The sequence below is a fragment of the Ostrea edulis genome, chromosome 1, assembly GCF_947568905.1.
Source record: "Ostrea edulis chromosome 1, xbOstEdul1.1, whole genome shotgun sequence".
Taxonomy (NCBI): Eukaryota; Metazoa; Mollusca; class Bivalvia; order Ostreida; family Ostreidae; genus Ostrea; species Ostrea edulis.
The window spans coordinates 51,435,089-51,453,411 of NC_079164.1; the positions used below are offsets into that span (position 1 = coordinate 51,435,089).

The 18,323-nt window shown below is 35.7% G+C and overlaps 1 protein-coding gene across 6 annotated transcripts in view; it reads left to right on the forward strand.

The window, feature by feature from the left end:
* Nucleotides 1-18,323, forward strand: part of LOC125650589 (protein LSM14 homolog B-B-like) — a 30,410-nt gene that overhangs the window by 287 nt on the left and 11,800 nt on the right. The window contains exons 2-9 of one of the 6 annotated variants that reach the window (XM_048879003.2): nt 2,680-2,855; nt 4,744-4,906; nt 5,018-5,113; nt 6,668-6,715; nt 6,912-6,982; nt 13,210-13,423; nt 14,927-15,127; nt 17,851-18,001. In XM_048879003.2, coding sequence (XP_048734960.1) covers nt 2,680-2,855; nt 4,744-4,906; nt 5,018-5,113; nt 6,668-6,715; nt 6,912-6,982; nt 13,210-13,423; nt 14,927-15,127; nt 17,851-18,001 — 1,120 coding nt within the window. The remainder of the gene's footprint in view (nt 1-2,679; nt 2,856-4,743; nt 4,907-5,017; nt 5,114-6,667; nt 6,716-6,911; nt 6,983-13,209; nt 13,424-14,926; nt 15,128-17,850; nt 18,002-18,323) is intronic. The other 5 variants (XM_048879011.2, XM_048879022.2, XM_048879031.2 and 2 more) reach the window with 5 other exon arrangements.

An 18,323-nucleotide genomic window follows, 5' to 3' on the forward strand; every position in this document is an offset into this window, starting at 1 on the left:
CGAGAATCTCAAACTGGTCAGCTGTCATAAGTAAACAAAGGTATCCTGATCTTTTGCACTGAAATGTGTAGCATATGCATGAATATGTTACTTTACTCATGGTTACTCTTTCAAGTTGAAACGTAGAAGGAATTGCATTTTCTTTGCGAATTTAGTGTTCCTTTGACATACACAACATGTTTTAATCACTTGTCAGACTCCCCAGTCGACCGCAGCATGAAAGGAAATTGACATTTCAATTCGTGCTGCAAGCAGAATTGTTTATAATTATCAAGGACACAGCATAAGGGTTCTGTAACACCAAGTGAATCTATATTACATAATGTGTACAATTTGATTCAAGCAAGTAAAAGCTGAATTTGCAAATGCATGCTTTTGACTCGCAAAATTCCAACTGAAAGAAATGTATCTTGCTACTTGTAGAACGTATTATAATGCTTATGCAAGCACATTTTTACTGAAATTTGGTATATTCAGTTACATATGTTCTTGGTTAAATAGTTTTTTTTACATTGTAAAGTTGACAGTTGTTCTTTGAACTTTGAAAATTTCATATAATTTGTAGTTTTTGCTCATTATATCAGACATACATATATAATTATACAGATATTTTTTTATAAATATTTTTTATTGAAATATGCTGAGGGCAGATTCGTGTTCCAGTCAAAATTGCTTTGGCAGAGTTATGCCCCTTTCACTTAGTAAATTTTGTTCAATTCAGTCTTCACGAAAACTTGCTGGTTAGTTGGACCAGTGGAATGTCCAAGTTTACTGGCCCACAGTGAAATAATTGTAAAATTGATATACTGAGTCTTAATCATATATATGATTATCACTCATATCTAACAAAATATAATGTTCTCTTTCTGTTTGCTGCTTTAAAATCTCTCGTAGCTTTACTTGGCATCACATCCTCTCTGTACATTAGGCCAATTCAACTTATTAGTAGATTATCATCCAGGGTCACCAAAAAGTATGGGGTGGGTGGGAGGATTTTATTTTTTATTTTCTTGGAAAAATATTAATGACAAATGGGTTTTTGTCAACAGAAGTGCATAATTTAATGCCAGATGGATATCAATCTATGCTTAATATTTCACAGATGAATTCCGGGTTAAGCTTTAATTTCGAACACAGAAAGTAGGGCTGTGCGGTGCACTGGAAAAAAAATTCCCTCAAAATGCGACAAATGCGATGGGCAGCGCGAGTCCAGAATTCATAACATGCACTATCAGTTTATAATATACTTATAAGTCATAATATTAAATACTGTACAAATGACTGTTGAATTGGGGAAGATGTAAAAGTTTCTGTTGAAATTCCTTAGTTTAACAAGAACTGCCTCTAAGTATTGTTTCATCAATCTTCATTTTAACTGTTGAATAAACATTTGAAGGGGTGGGTTGGTAATGTTTTCATAACAATAACACACACACTTATCATCTGGTCCCAGCCTATGCTTATTAACACCTGTCAACTGTGCTCAGGTACATGCATTAACAGGTCTGTCTCCAATTGTCAAGCTATGCTATAGAACTGTGACCCTCTGGTAGGTACTGAAGATATTTTGGTCTGTTTCAGCAAACCAAATATATTAAACTTATGAAATTACATTTGATTATCTAATGAAAAATAATAATCAACAATATTGATACATATAATGGAAGAAATGTACAAAAATAGGAAAATGGCCAGTTTAAATCACAATTGACCAGTTAGGGACTATTAACCGGGGCGGTTTTAACCGCCCAACCCTGCCATGATATGTACTTTCGATTTAATACCGAAAGTGAACTAGTTAACTCGTATAACATTTCAGACTAAGTAAATTACAATGTCAGCAGTTTATTTTTCAGCAAGTGAATTTTAAATTTTTAGTCTTAAATTGGGAAAAATCTACAGTGTTTTTTTTTTTGGCATTGGGATGAATGACAGAACATAAACAATATTTTCTTTATAAGTCTGGAAATTTAAAGAAATCATAGATAAAATTAGCTCAAACATAAGAAATTTTATATGCCTAGTCACTTAACACTGAGAAAACATTAACAAGAAATGACAAATGCTCTTACTTGAACTTGCAAATAAGTGGACAGGCTTTTGTTATTGAAAATTTGAGGATAAACGTTTAGATCGTTTCTTGTCAACATTTTCCCCCTTATATATCTGGTACCGATAAATGGTACCATTTCCATCAGTCGTCTGGAGTCAACCAACAGTCTTCACGAAAACTTTGAACCTACTAGCCAGGAAAAATCTCTTCCTCTATTCTGTGTTGTAAATTTTCTGTTTATTATTCTGCACCACATCGGATTTTCCTTTGCTAAATTGTCTCTTGCTCCCGATTAAAAAATTTCAAAAGCATTCATGGTGTAAGTGTTTATTTTTACTTAGTCACCATTATCATGTCATCGAGACGCTCGTCGAAGTATTAGAGTAGAGTCCCTGACTGAAGCATTTTAAAGACTTTGATCTCCGATTATTTCTAAAGACAATTTGTACCATATATAAGTCATATTTTTATTAGCACGTCAGGCCAGTGCGTACTCAGGATTTTACTAGCCCGGCATGAAATCTAGTAGCGTCTGGTTAGTTAGTTTTTGCGACGACTGAACCAATACTCTTGATTAATCAATTATGATTTTCAACTGATTGGACAACACTACTTTCTTGTTTCAGTTCGATCATTTGGTACAGAGGACAGGCCAACAGATCGTCCTGTGGCACCACGGGATGAAATCTTTGAGTACATCATCTTTCGAGGCAGTGACATAAAAGATCTTCATGTTTGTGAGGCTCCAAAAGCACAGTCCTTGCAAGCATCAATGCCACCTCAAGATCCTGCCATAGTTAAGGTATTTCGAATTGTGTATTTTATTGAACAGCTGTACATTTCTGATCAAATTTTGTATGTTTTCAGTAAAAAAAAAATTCACATTTTTGACTTCACAAGAACATCTGGGCCAAATTCAACCAAAAAAGGCATAAAGCATTCGTAGGTAAAGGAATTAGAATTTGTTAAGATTAAGGGCCAAAGATTCCTTTCAAGGGGAAGAAAGGTGAAAATAGGGTGAAGCTATTTAAAACTATAGTTCTCAATAGTGATTCAGCGATGGTCACCGACCATCGAAAAATCGTCGCTAGATTGCTACCGATGGCTGAAATCTGACATACCGGTTTTAATCTTTGTTTTGTTGGATTGGGTTTTTTTCCGGAACGGGCAATAATTCTTTAATTGTTTACAATGGCCGACGACACTGAGATCTTGCGATGCAACGCGTTGTATTGTGTGGAAATATTTTGATATAAGAAAAACCAAATTAGTCACATTGTATTTATGTTACATTTTATGTAAAGCTTTTCATCAGTATAGGCACTGTTGAGGGCATTTTAGTTTTAAGAACACATCTTAGTTTATGTATAATTATATATAGAGTTGGGTACCGCAGAAAATAAATACCGTGGTATTTGCAAAATACCGCGGTACATACCACGGTATACCGCAGATTTAATCTTTTAATTTTATGATTCAATTTTAGTGGATTTTAGTTGCGATTTATTGTAAATAATGAACAGTTATTAGTTTATTGATTGTAAATTGCACTTAATTTATTCAAATATAAATAATAAGGAAAATATCTTATTTAAATCTATTTTGAAACCAGTTAACAGAACAAAAGTATAATCGATACATAAAAGTTAGCTTATTTTGTACATACAATATAGTAGTCTCTCTGTATCATGACTAGAATCGACTGTGACTGGACTACTGACTGGAACGACTATCAAAATAACTAATAGGGGGAAACCTGTGGAATTTATTTGACACGATCTCAAAGTCTAGAAGTTCTTACACTTGGAGTCGGGAATGACGAGAACTTTTACCTGTTGGATACGTCTGTCCAGAACATGTGCGCACGAATGTGTTCTTGTTCTTCGACCACAATTCCTATATTCTTGCACCTCAAACCCATTAACTCGACGCTCATAATCGGCAGGAATTTGTACTCGCGCGAAGAACGGTGGTTTCGAACACACAAGTCTGCATCGGCCATTTTATTTTATTTTTTATTCGGGGTTTGCCTAATAAGCAGAAATGGTATTTGACCCACATAAACCAAACAACATAATAACATTTTTTATAATCTACCTTGTATATTAAAATAATTACTTAATGAAATGTTTCCTATTATTTTTCTCTTTAATTTTGATTTGTTTTCACATCATCAATAATCAAATCATCGCGTTTTATACTTCGCATGTTTTACCGATTGTGTGCAGTTATTAGACATACCTTTCATTACATTACAACGAGGGATCTATGTAGATAAAGTGAGTCACTGTGTACACAAATTTCTTTAATTATTTTTTCTTGTTTGAATTTTATATTTTTGTTAAGAGTTATCAGACTTGAATATACCGGTATTTCGCCTCGTGTACCACGGTACATACCGCTACCAGAAAAATACCGGTATACCGGTAATACCGCGCACCTCTAATTATATATTTGTACTTTAGCTGTATATTAGAATTTAGCTTAGGTATTCAGAACAGGAAAAAATTTCTAGATCCGTAGACCTTGGAAATAGTTATACTTTGAATTAGTACTCAGGTGACTGATAAGGCCTATGGGCCTGTTGATTAAGTTATACCATGTTATATCTCATGTAATAAAAGTATGCATAGTAGATCAGTTGACTTTTGGTAGTAACAATGTATTTTATGTTTAACTTTCATGTATAGTCCTCTCAGCCAACGTCATCAGGTTATCAACAGCAGGGTGGTGGCGGTAGCGGTTTTGGAGGATCCACTTACCAACACTTTTGCGGCCCTCAGTTGTATAGTCAATATGGTCAAGCACCAGGAGCAGCTCCCCAACCTTTTGGAACTATCCCAAATCAATCAGGTAGTGAAGTTTACAAAATATTTTAACTAGATTTTGTTGTCATTGGTGATACAAGTTATAACAGCTATATGTACGTGGAAGGCAGGAGTTAAAAAATGCTGAATTTGAAAGCAGGTTCCCGAGGTCCATCTCCCAGTTTTAACCGTGCTTCCCCTACAGTGGATCAGAGCATACAAGTGGGTTCTCAACAAGCTATACGACGCCCTGGTGGGTAGTACATGGCATCCACTTCCAGCTTTGCATGCAACTAGCACTAAGTTCTGGCATCTCATCCAACAATTCAACCACAGAGCATCACTAATCCTAACACAAATTATTATGCAAAGTGGACAGATCCTGGCTAAAAGCTCATGTGAGCTTTTCTGATCAAAGTTTTGTCTGTCATGTGTTATCAATCACATTTTCAAAGTCTTCTCAAGATTCAATTTCAAGCAAAACATGGCACAAAGCATCCTGGGATGGAAGGGATTCAAATACAGTGTTCCCTTAATATATTGCTCTCCCTCCCCTAAATACCATATAAATTTACAGAATTGAATTTGTTTTGACTGCTGAGTGAATTGTCAGTAATGGTGAATTCATTTTATAACCATTTCTACTTTATTGCCCAAATTGGTCTTGGAACAAAAGTTAGCAATATATTGAGGGAGTGCTGTATGTTCCAATAAAGAACCAAAGAAGAAAGTGTTTAAAAGGTACTACCAGGATTCTTTGCTCTGGAAAAACCGAAATTGGCTTAAAAGCTTCCTTTTTGATGGTGTGTTCAAATCATGACCTTCAAGGGTCAGTGAGGTCATGGCGGGGATTTTACTTTGTAATGAATAGGAAAAATCTTCTCAACAAGACCCACAAGGGTACAAATTCTCAAACTGATATGCAATTTTAAGTGAAGTATCAGAATAGCACACAATGGGTAAAAGGCTTTTACATAGGGGTGGTAGGGATCTTTTTTTAAAAAAAAATCTTTGATTAGACCCACAATTTGTCCCAATTGATATTCAGGCATGCTCCATGTAGTTTAGATTCCAAGTTTAAAACCTTGACTGTAGCAGGGCTAGAGTTGGATCACAGTAAGGGTTTAAAGTACAATATAATATGCTGGACAATTCTTTTTGAAATCTTTGATATTCCCCACCCAATTTATTAAATGAAAACAATGATTCAAATTTGTTCACACCGGGGGGGGGGGGGGGGGGCTAAAGTTTACTTGCAAAGATGTTGTTGCTCAGGTGAAAAATGTGAACTATGGGCCTCGTTTTGTAAAGGTTTAATTATACACAAGCTTCATGTATCTTGAATTATATATGTTTCATTTCTTTGTCCTTTGCTCTGTACCTTGTATTGCTATTCAGGATAATAATTTAAAAAAAAACATGGTGCATTAGAGAGTGATCTGTTATATTGTCTCTGAAGTTACAAGTAGTCATCAAATAAATTTGCTGCATTTGAATAGATGGGTATTGCTATTTCTTTATCCTTTGTTACACACATGACTGTCAGTGTTTGCTTTTTCCAATGGTATTGATGGGCTTAATGAATAAAAGGCTCAGCATTGTATGAGGAATTCTTGTCATGAGATTTGTTGCTACCAAGTTCGAATTTTATAAAACTTTCTTCGTCGATAATCATAGTTAACAGTTTTGTTTATATGATAATACACTTTTTTGTCAGTTTAATCAGTGGTGAAGGTGAAGATGTTCATTAACAGTTCAGCACAAAGTTGAAAATGATTGTTTATTACACTTATTCACTGATTTACAGAAAAGCATGAGTTGGAAGACCATGACAGTTTTGGTCTTGACTTGGAAGGTTGGTTGTTAATCAATTTACTCCTAAACTGAAAAAAGGATATAATGAAATGAGTGAGTGATTACTAATAACAGTGAGGTCTTTATTGTGCAGTATTACATATATGCACAAATTTTGATATGAACAGTGAACACATTGAATGTGTTTCACTATGAGCAAGATACTTTATTACATGGTATTGTCTTCTTATTTTCAGGATCAAGAGGTCCAACTCCTCCAAATGTTCAGTCCAATCGCAAATCACCAACTCTTGATCAAGGAACACAGGTAAAACTTGCTCAATGGCATATAAATATATGTTAGTTTTGTTAAATCAGTTTAGAATTGATTAATCAGCAGCATAGGTTGACTCTAACAGACTGATGATGGCCAATAATCGAAACAGTAACCATGGGTCTTGAATGGGTACTAGAATTTTAGGTCACCTGAGTAAACTCAGGTGACCTATTGCAATTGGTTTTCGTCCGTCGTCGTGCGTTAACAATTGAACATTTTTAACTTCTTCTTAATAACTACCAGTCCAATTCTTTTCAAATTTGGTATGAAGCATCATTGGGACAAGGGGGACATAAAAATTGTAAATTTCAGGACTCCAGCACCCCTTGGGCCCTAGGGATGGGGCAAAAACTGCCCAGAATTGACCAATTTTCAAAAATCTTCTTTTCCAGAACCACATACATGTAGGAAAAACTAAATGCATAGTGATGTAGAGCAGGAAGGCCTCTACCAAAATTGTAAATTTCATGATCCCCAGGGTAGGGGTTCTGACCCCAGGGCGGGGCCAACTTATATAGTGTAAAGCACATAAAAACATTTTCTTTAGTGTTTTTGATACTTGGATAGAGCAGGTAGTCTTTTACCAAAATTGTAAATTTGATTTTCCCCAGGGTGGGGCCAAACTTAGTATATAGTATTTATGTGCAAGTTTGCTGATACTGTATAAAATCTAAATGCATACTTAGGAATAGCAGAAAAGGATGCACAAAAAATGGTGAATTTCACAACCCAGGTTTATGACTTTAGGATGAGTCCAAATTAGTCATATATTTTGATGCTTTAATGTTAATACACCTATTATTTAAAGCCTTCATCAGTGTATGCACTTTTGAGGGCAGTGAAGTTTTAATAACACATCTTGTTTTATACTGTTGGTGAACATTAGAATTTAGCTTAGATATTCAGAACAGGAAAATTTTTCTAGATTTCATAGCCCATGGAAGTATAGTGATACATTTTCACTAGTATTCAGGTGACCGATAAGGCCTGTGCATAGTAGCTTAATTTTAAAATGATAGTAGCATTACTATTTTATTAAAGATTAAATCTTTTATGCAGGGAATGGCGGATCTAGAAGGGGTTTGCAAATGCCCATCCACCCTCCAACCTTTTGATCTATTTTGGAGTGGGGGTATACACCCATCTTTTTTTATCTTTTTTTTTTTTGACGGGTCAGTTATGGTATGGAGTTGTCCATCTGTCTGGACCTTGCAGACAAATGAACTGCAAGCTCCAGGATCTTACAACTTGGCACATTTGATCTCTATAATGAGAGGAAAATGTCTATTGTTTCTCAAGGTCCAAGGTCATAGTATCACTTAGTAGGAAAATCTTGTTCAGTTTGCATTTCAGCTGGATTGGCACCACGACCTACTTTAGGGGTAAAAGTAGGTCAACCAATTTTTTCATTATGAATACAGGTATTGCCCTGAGTTTTCTAACCTCCCTCTCAGAAAAATACATGATCAGTTCACACTTCAACTTGATTGGTGCACCGTGACCTACTTTGGGGCTAGAAGTATGTCAAATAATTTTCTGGATTTTCTCATGATACAGATATTGCCCTGAAGGTCTAATGGTCATATGTTGTGCCATTTTTGTACTGTTGGTTGTACTCTTGCTTGGGGAAGTATCATTTGGGTCTTCTACCCCTCTTTCTTGAGTGGAAAATTTGTCTTGTTACTTAGACTAAGACAAAAAAAGAAACAGTTGTTTTGCTTGAAGAAACAATTAGACAAGGTTTTGGGATATGAGCCGAATGAAAATGATGGATTGTCGAAGTACGTTTGTCGACTGTTTTGACAAATTCAACAAATTGTCCAAAATAATGGGAACAACTTCGTAAGATAGCGATTTACCACTGCCGGTTTTAGTCCCAATAAAAACATCTTTTCCTTCTCTGATACATGATATCGAAAGCTTTTGGTTTTCAGTCAAATGATCGATTTGATGTTTTTCACATATCTTTTCGTCAACGGACGCCATTTTTTACTTTCTGTTTATTCCCTTACCAAACTTTCATCTGAAACAAGAAAGCCCATTGGCTGATTTATTTTAGCGTATTGCGTCATCCTTCTTCTTGAGCCCAACTTTTAAATAGTGCGAGGTAACGAATCAATAACCCTTGACTTGTGAAGATGACTGTTACTGTGAATAGTCACACTTCCACGTTTGAAAGATGTGCACCCGGTCGTGGCGAAATCGGATAATGGGTGTCCAGAAATGGTGGACATTGCTGGCTGATTGGCCTCACAAATTTTACAAAACATTTTGCCATCTTTGTATATCAACCACGAAAATTCCTTCAGGACTGGGGTTCTTCCTTTACTTATTTTTCTTTAGGCACTGCTATGTCATCTTTAGATGCTGGACTTTCTCCGCATGATTCATGACTTTCTTCGTTACATGTACTAGGCTGAGGCATCTGCTTTTTACTACTGATAATGTGTGCTCTAAACTTCATTTACCCGCCATCTTGATTTCTTTCAAACGCTACTTTGACCGAGATTGAAAAATATTTATTCAGACTTCCAATCCCGATTAAAAAATTTACTGGATGCCTAAATTTTCACTCGCGAAAATGGGAATTAACAATAATCTCTAGTCGCAAAATCGATTTTCTGGTCGCAAATGCAACTGTTTTACTCGCAACTTGGAGAACTGCATGCGGTTTTAATCACATTCATTGACGTAGTTGGATTTGTGATATTTATTGCTCATAACAAACATTTAAATGACTCCACGTCAAAATGATAAAGCTCTAAACCGGACACTGAGACTTCGGACCTGAGGAACTGCACATCGGTCAGGTCCGACAGTCCGATGTCTTTTGCGTAGACTGTTATCCAGGATGTTACGTGCAAATATGACATTGTATTTATGTTTCCAACTTAGTATAGCATTTGTTTCGATAGTATTTTGTATTTCCTACATTTAGATACTGAAAGAGAAGCTGCTTTTAATACATTTTATCATCTTCCCCCTTCTATCCCACTTCGGCCTTCAAAGTTCCAATAAATGTACCTCCTATTAAAAAAAAAAAACCCTTATCTTGAAACTGGCAAATTGAAGAAATCCATCCAATTCCATAATTAATGAAATGTGATTTCCCCATAAATTACTGAAAGTATGTTTATTAGGTCTCCCCTTTAAAGGATAGGCATATTGTTTTTGGGTACCTGTAAAGTGCAAAACGAAATTTACCGAAACCTAACGAAACAGATTGTATAACCGAACTCTTTTAATTATAATAATTAAAAATGGTATCTTAGGCCCCTGTGAAAGTTACCACATATAAATAAAATTCGCCTCCCCTTTGATGTAGGCTTTGGGCTTGACTGTTACAAAGTTTTAAAAGTTGGAAAGGGGGGAGTAAGCACAAAGTACATATCCGTAGTTGATTAAATGCCATGTACAATTAGTTTCGGATCCATACATTTCAGAACCGAGAGTTACAGTCTCAGAGATCTGGGGAAACACTATACGAGGGGTGGGGTCGCCGACGTTGGATCCGCCTTTGGGCATACATACATTGTTTGAAGAAGCTGGTGTCTGAGAAAATTGAAAGCAGGAAGAGCTCTTAACCTCTTATTTTATCTCTAACTGCTGAGGTGCGAGTACTTTCAATAATGGAAAAACTCTATACATTTGGGATGTTGCTAAGACGGGGAATTGAAAACGGGACGGAAAACGGATTTTATTTTAATGCAATAATATTAGGAGGAGGTCGGCATTTTGTAAACTGAAAAGGCTTATGAACAAGGGGATTTTAAGCAGAAATCACAAAGAGAACGGGAGGACATATTCAGAATCCACCGTTTGATATACTACATACAAATACACAATATCCACATGTATACATATATTTGTCTTTAGAGCAAAAAATACTGAAACATGTATTTATGCCCAAAATCGGATTCAACGCCGACGACCTCATCCCTCGTTTAGTGTGTTTCCTCTGACCTGTGAGACTGTAACCTTCCGTTCTGAAATTTATGGATCCGAAGCTAATTGCACATGGTATTTATGTACTTTGTGCTTACCCCCACCCCACCCCCCTCTTTCCAACTCTTAAAACTTTGTATCAGTCAAGCCGAAAGCCTACATCAAAGGGGAGGCGAATTTTATTTATATGTGTAAACTTTAACAGGCGCCTAAGATACCATTTTCAATTATTATAATTAAAAGAGTTCGATCATACAATCTGTTTCGTTTCGGTAGGTTTCGTTTCGCACTTTACAGGTACCCTATTGTTTTTAGCTCATCTGAGCCAAAAGCTTTCCACACTATCATGTTCTCCAGAACCACTGGGCCAATTTCAATTAAACTTGGCAGAAATCGTCCTTGGGTGAAGGGGATTCAAGTTTGTATGAAGGGCCTTGACCCCTTCAAAGGGGAAATTATCTTTTTAAAAAGGTTAAAATAGGGTGGAGTCATTTAAGAATCTTCCTTGGAACCACTGGGTCATATAAGAGGAAATTTGAAAGCTTCTTGACATGTTCAAATCATGGTCCCCGGGGGTAGGGTGGGGCCACAATAGGGGATCAAAATTTTATATGGGAATATACAGGAAATTAATCAAGCAATTGTTAAAATATATTCTTTTCAAAAGTAGCATGGCCACACTAAATCAAATGCAAATATTTGCTTTATGCCCTACAATTAAAGTCTGTCTTCTGACCTTGGAGGTTGACCTACTTTAAAAGAATTAACCTATTCAATATCTCCTGAATTATTTAAGGTAGGGTTTTCATAATTTGAATAAAGATTCTTTATGGTAAAGCCCTCAACATCTTTGTATGACAATCTTTATTTCATTTTTATGCCACCGAGATCGAAGACTGGGGGGCATTTTGTTTTTGTCCTGTCTCTCATTCTGTCTGAAACTTTAACCTTGCTAATAACTTTTGAACAATAAGTGATAGAGCTTTGATATTTTACATGAGTATTCCTTATGACAAGACCTTTCTGTGGCTACCAACATTTTTGACCCCTTGACCTTGGAGTTTGACCTACTTTTTGAAAACTTTTAACCTTGCTAATAACTTTTGAACAGTATGATAGAGCTTTGATATTTCACATGAGTATTCCTTGTGACAAGACCTTTCAGTGGATACCAACATCCTTGACCTTGGAGTTTGACCTACTTTTTGAAAACTTTAACCTTGCTAATAACTTTTGAACAATAAGAGATAGAGCTTTGATATTTCACATGAGTATTCTTTGAGACAAGACCTTTCCATGGGTACCAACATTTTTGACCCCGTCACCTTGACCTTGGAGTTTGACCTACTTTTTGAAAACTTTAACCTTGCTAATAACTTTTGAACAATAAGTGATAGAGCTTTGATATTTCACATGAGTATTCCTTGTGACAAGACCTTTCCTTGGGTACCAACATTTTTGACACCTTGACCTTGGAGTATGACCTACTTTTTGAAAACTTTAACCTTGCTAATAACTTTTGAGCAATAAGTGATAGAGCTTTGATATTTCACATGAGTATTCCTTGTTACAAGACCTTTCCGTTACCTTTTGACCTTGACATTTGACCTACTTTTAAAAAAAAAAATACATTAGGTCATAACTTCTAAATGGTAAATATTGGAGCTTTAATATTGTACATGAGGATTTCTTTTGACAAGATCTTTCTACTGGTACCAAGATATTTGCCCTTGTGACCTTGGCCATCTTCGGAATTGGCCATTATCGGGGGCATTTGTGTTTCACAAACACATCTTGTTTAAAACATCTTTAACGTTAAATTTCGATTTAATATGCCTTGAAGTAGCTTGTATTATGCGCATCTGATTGTTGGTAAAGGTACGTAAATATGTGAGTAAGTTATGCTGAACAGTATATATTTATATATGTACAAAGGAACATTACTGTAACAGTGGTTTAAAAAGTTCGAATAATCAAATATTCTTCGACTAAAGCTATCAATAATCGACTAAGAAATTTACTCATTTTGACATCCATACTTTTAACTTACTCAGGTGATTGATACGGCCTGTGGGTCTCTTGTTGTTTTTGCTATTGAAAGTAAGGGGCGAGAATTCTTTGGTCACCAACTCTTTTATAGAGAAGATGACTGATTGTGTAGGTTCAGAGTTTGAACAAACAGTACCATTGAATGAAAATGCTTGCATCATAATGAGGGGATTTTAAAAGAATTTAGTGTTATGAAAAGGCATATAATTGTGTGTACTTTTCAGATGAGTCCAGAAAAGTCGCAGAAAAGTTTACAACAGCACAGTTTACAAAATCAACAGAACAACAGTCAACATCAAATTGGAGATAGGTCAAGAAAAAACCAACAGCAAAGACCTCAGTCTTCAAATACATACTCCAGGGGAGGACGGGGTGGATTTGAGAGAGGAGGTCCAAGGGGTGGAAGAGGAGCACCTGCAGATAAACATGCTTATTACGGTAAATTGACCAAAATGTGTGATCTGGGGATATGTACTATGTTTTATTGCTAAACTTGCATCAGCCAGAGCATCAAAAAGCTTCCCTGATCAAAAGATGTCCAATCTGTGTCATAAATGTAAACTTGTCAGTCACCTTTTAAATTCTGTAGAAACATTGATAGAGGACAGGAAGTCAAATTGAGAATTTTTTTTTACTGGTGTCCTTGTCTCTGTACGTGCACTGTCATCTGAATTTTTGTCTCAAGTTTTAACGACATTCAATGTAAGTGTAATCCATTGATTATGAAATGCAGGGAACCTAGAATTTGAGTTTATTATTTTTTTTACACCCATCTGCAGTCAAACTTGCCATAGTAGTCACCTCTGTGAATTGGTCACTTGTCTCATAGTCATTTTATTCCCATATAACTAAGCAGCCACCTGTGTAATGCTGTCAGCACTCATGAAATTTCATACCAAACCACCATTTTTCCCTTTGAATAACAGCAATTTTGAATTTTTACATTACTTTAATCTAGGATTTATCTCGGAATGATGATAGGTGGTTTCCAAATCCACTGTTACTGATTAAGCGTGTCGAGATCTCGAGAATATAATTGGTCTAATGGGATCAAGTTTTTACAGTTGGATGAACTAAGAATATTATCTGTTGAACTTAGCAAATCATAATGAGTTGTTTTTACATAGTAAACCAAGGGTGTTCATTTCAAATGAAATGGTAGAAAAGGGTGGAAAGAAAACCCTAAATCTCTAAGCACAATACGAAGTCATTAAAATGATGGAATTGGGATTGAGTACATGTACTATTGCTCTGAAATTGGGTGTTGGGAAGTTATGAATATTTTAAAATGGAAAACACTCATATTAAATAATGTAGATTGCACCTTCTGAACAAAATTCACCAACTTTTTCAAACAGTGAATAGCATGTACATCTGTATGTGATTTGGTCTTCAATGAATTAAATGTTTCATATTTTATCAGGTGACCTATTGCAATTGGTCAGCATTTGTCGTACTTAACAATTAAACATTTTTAACTTCTTGATAACTATCACTCTCAATTCTTTCAAATTTGGTATGAAGCATCTATGGGACGAGGTGGGCATAAATTGTGAATATCAGGACTCCTGTAGTGGTCGCTCATTTTCTTTTTCCATGTTATGCATTCTTACTAAAAAGCTGACGTACATCTGATATTCTTGCTGATTCATACCTCTGACATTGCACTAATTTTTACTTTGTCCCTTCCATGAGCAGACATGGTAGAGAAGAATATATGCCAAAATAAAATCACAAAAAGTTTGAAATGTATACTGATTTATGTATTGTTAGCTTGAGAAACTAACTTTATTTTAGGGGGGACCTAACTAAAAAAAAAATCTTCATATTTTTGAATGAATTTAACATGTGTACATCAGTAGTGCAAAAAAAAAACCTGTTACAGTTGGACTTTTCATGATAAAACATTATGTTGCATTAATATTATCCTTCCAAACACAGGAGGACCACCAAGAGGTAACACAGCACAGAGAGGGCCTAATAGGGGTAACCAGCGGGGTCAGTCATCTCGAGGCAGATATCAGTCAAACAGGAAAGTGGAATCACCTCTTAAATTTGAGGGCGAGTTCGACTTTGAGGAGGCAAATGCTCAATTCGATAAAGATGAGATTGAACGGGAATTAAAGGAGAAATTAACAATAGGTGAGACTTCTAAAGTTCATTTCTAAAACAATCAATAGAAAGTTAATATTCTGATTCTTTGGGGAAGTTTTCTGGCACAGGGGCGTTTTATGATGTCTGTAAAGCAGGAAAGACACAGATGTCACTTTGTCCCACACCTATTTGATTGATGGATTCGCTCTTTCACAAACTTTTATAAATCATAAACAACTTTTCCACTTGTGGAGGTTCTGCATGCATCAAGATGTAGCAATTCAGTAGAACTTGATCAAACAAAATGGCACCACTTTGTAAATGGGGAACATCTGTAATGGTCCTCGTTATTATTAGAACTAGTTTGATATATTTTTTACAGGGTTGTGGATAACCACTCACCAATGCGAGTAATATTTGCTGTGGATGATTAGATATTAAAAATCACCTCGCCCAAATAGCGACCAAATTTTATCCAGGAACGTTTTCATTTTATGATGTACGTTCCTTTTCAATAAAATGTTTTACTAACCAAGATTATTCGTGTTTTGTGCAAAACAGATACTAAGCACAGGTTACATCAAGCATATATGTGACCTAGACTAGCCGTGTAGATTTCAAAACCCCAGAAGAAAAACACTAACAGACCATTACTTCCATAAATTTGAGAACAAATGATCAAGATTGTATTCGTAGAATAGGCTTGTTAATTGGACATGAGTGTTATACATGGCAAACAGAATGCTTTGTCACTAAATAAATTCTGTTATTTGGTCTTTACTGGTAATTGATATGGGCCCTTGGATCAAATTGTGGGCCCGTAGACTTTAGAAAGTAAGGGGCCCACATGGCCCCTAAGGTTTCAAATATTAACCACAGCCTTGGTTTCTCACCTCAATACATTACCATCAGAGTTGTGCACTGCTCTAGACTAGAAAATCAGTCAAATGTTACATGCATATGGGGTATATTCATATGAATTAAGTGAAACCGTATCTGAAAGTAATATAGACTTTATTTGTTAGTTTCTTGCTGCTGCAGCTATGTCAAAAGAATTTTAACAGAATGCTTTGCTTTCATAGCTTTCCCATCAAGAAAGGAAAGAGATTAAGATTTATATGGTTTCTATAATATAAATGTCTACTGAGCAATTTGATTAGAATTACTGGAACATATTAGAAAGTGGTATACAGGAAAGAGTATAAAGCATAAACGAATTACCTATTTGTGAGGTAGGGAGCCAGTGTTCGAAATTAACCATAGACCGAGTATGTTAAATGACACTGGTCTATGCCAATTGTAATTGAGATAGACCAAATTGTCTATGCCGATTTTCTATATTTAAAGCAATAAAGTTATCCCAAAGGATCTTACATGGTCAGTTGACATCTGATAAATGCTATGAGGAAAGGAGGATATTGTTATAGAAATGGAAAGAAACTTTGCTTTCCAAGTACATTAGAAGAAAATGAAAATGGTTTTTTGTGATGATTTTTTTTCCAATGTTGCGGTCTATGCCAATTCGATGAGGTCTTTCTCATCTTGTTTTGGCATAGACCTGTGGTCTATACCAAGTTTTAAACCAATTTCGAACGCTGGAGAGCAGTTTGGAGAACATCTGAAACGGTCATCACTGCAGGGCTCAGAATGATATATAGCCCATGGTCCAAGGCCAGTAAATTATGGATTAGGGCTAGTGATTTGTAAAGAACATGTGCTCTTGGGGCAAGTTGATTTTAAAACATCAAAATTTCTTGATCGGGGTAGTAAATATTGGAGGTGTGTGTACAAGTTTCAGTGATTGGGAAAGCCATGCGCCCTGCGCCATAGTCCCATTCAGGTGAAAATTGGCGCATTAAATTATCTAATCAATGCGCCAAAGTGCGCATTCATTATCAATTGTAACTTAAGGTGTTTTTTTCTTCTCTAGAATGAATTGGGTACGACTTGCTTATTTTTGTACTTTCATTTTTAATTCCTAGGTATTCTGATACACCGAATCTCATTGGTTGAAGTAATACAAATCAAAATAGATAACCAATAAACTATTTCTACTTGCATCACATCTCATCACGTCTTCTCATGCTTATACTTTAGCGTTTAAGTTTCGGAAGTCCAAGGACAGATATAGAAACGACAGAAAGTGGGGGGGGGGGGGGGGGGGGGGGGGGACATCCCCAAAAAACGAGAAACCGTCTTCAAATACCAATGCCTGTAAAAGCAATGATACCATTGAGAAGGGGACATTGAAACAAAGTAGAAACATTTTCAAGAGCGGTGGAAAAGATCGTGGTCATGGTTCAGATTTTCAATTAAAACAATAATGTTCTACTGCACATTTGCTATTTATTGAAAATGGCCCATTGAAAACTTGAACCGAGGGGCCATAGTCCCATAGGCCGTTTTGGCCTTCCCAATCACTGAAGTTTTTATCACATGTACATTCACTTTTTATAAAGTTGTACCATGAAGTAACACAATGAAGCTGAATTAACGAATGTTTCTAAGAGTGAGTTGTCTTAAGTGGAGTATACAATCGGCAATCCTTGAATGATTCCTCTACACTTTACACAAAGGAACGAGTCTAAGGAGAAGTTCCAAGTTAACATATCTAAGAACATGCATTTTCAGCTGATGTGTCTTGATGACCAGTGAATAAAAATTATTATTTCTAGTCCTGCATCAGTAACAATTAATAGGAAGTCTATGGCACAGCACCAAAGTTTAGAATAAACAAATTCCTGATTAGTTAATACAAACAAATTTTTCAGGTGAAAAGAAGGAATCTGTCAATGGTGAAAAGGAGGACAGTGTGGAAAATGGGGAGGAGGAGGGTCCAGAAGAAGATGATGAATTGTATTATGATAAAAGCAAATCCTTCTTTGACAACATAAGTTGTGAAGCAACAGAGCGTGCCAAAGGGTTGGTACATTTTGAATTTTTGTAAAGAAATAGTGGTAATGTACATTGTTTGCCTATTAATTTTTGTGAATCCATTGTTTTATCAAACCAAGAAAGAGCACAAAATTGTCTTAGGATGTAGCTCTTTGAATTTTCACATTGGTACTTCTTTCTCAAGTTCATTGTAACATCCAACGAAATGTAAAATCTCTACCTTCACCTCACTGTTAAGGCCTCTTTTGAAAATTTAAAGTTTTACGTTTGCTGGTAAGGACACTTTAAAAATTTAAAGTTATGAGGATAATGTTTCTTCTCTTAATAGAATGTAAATGTCCACTTGGAA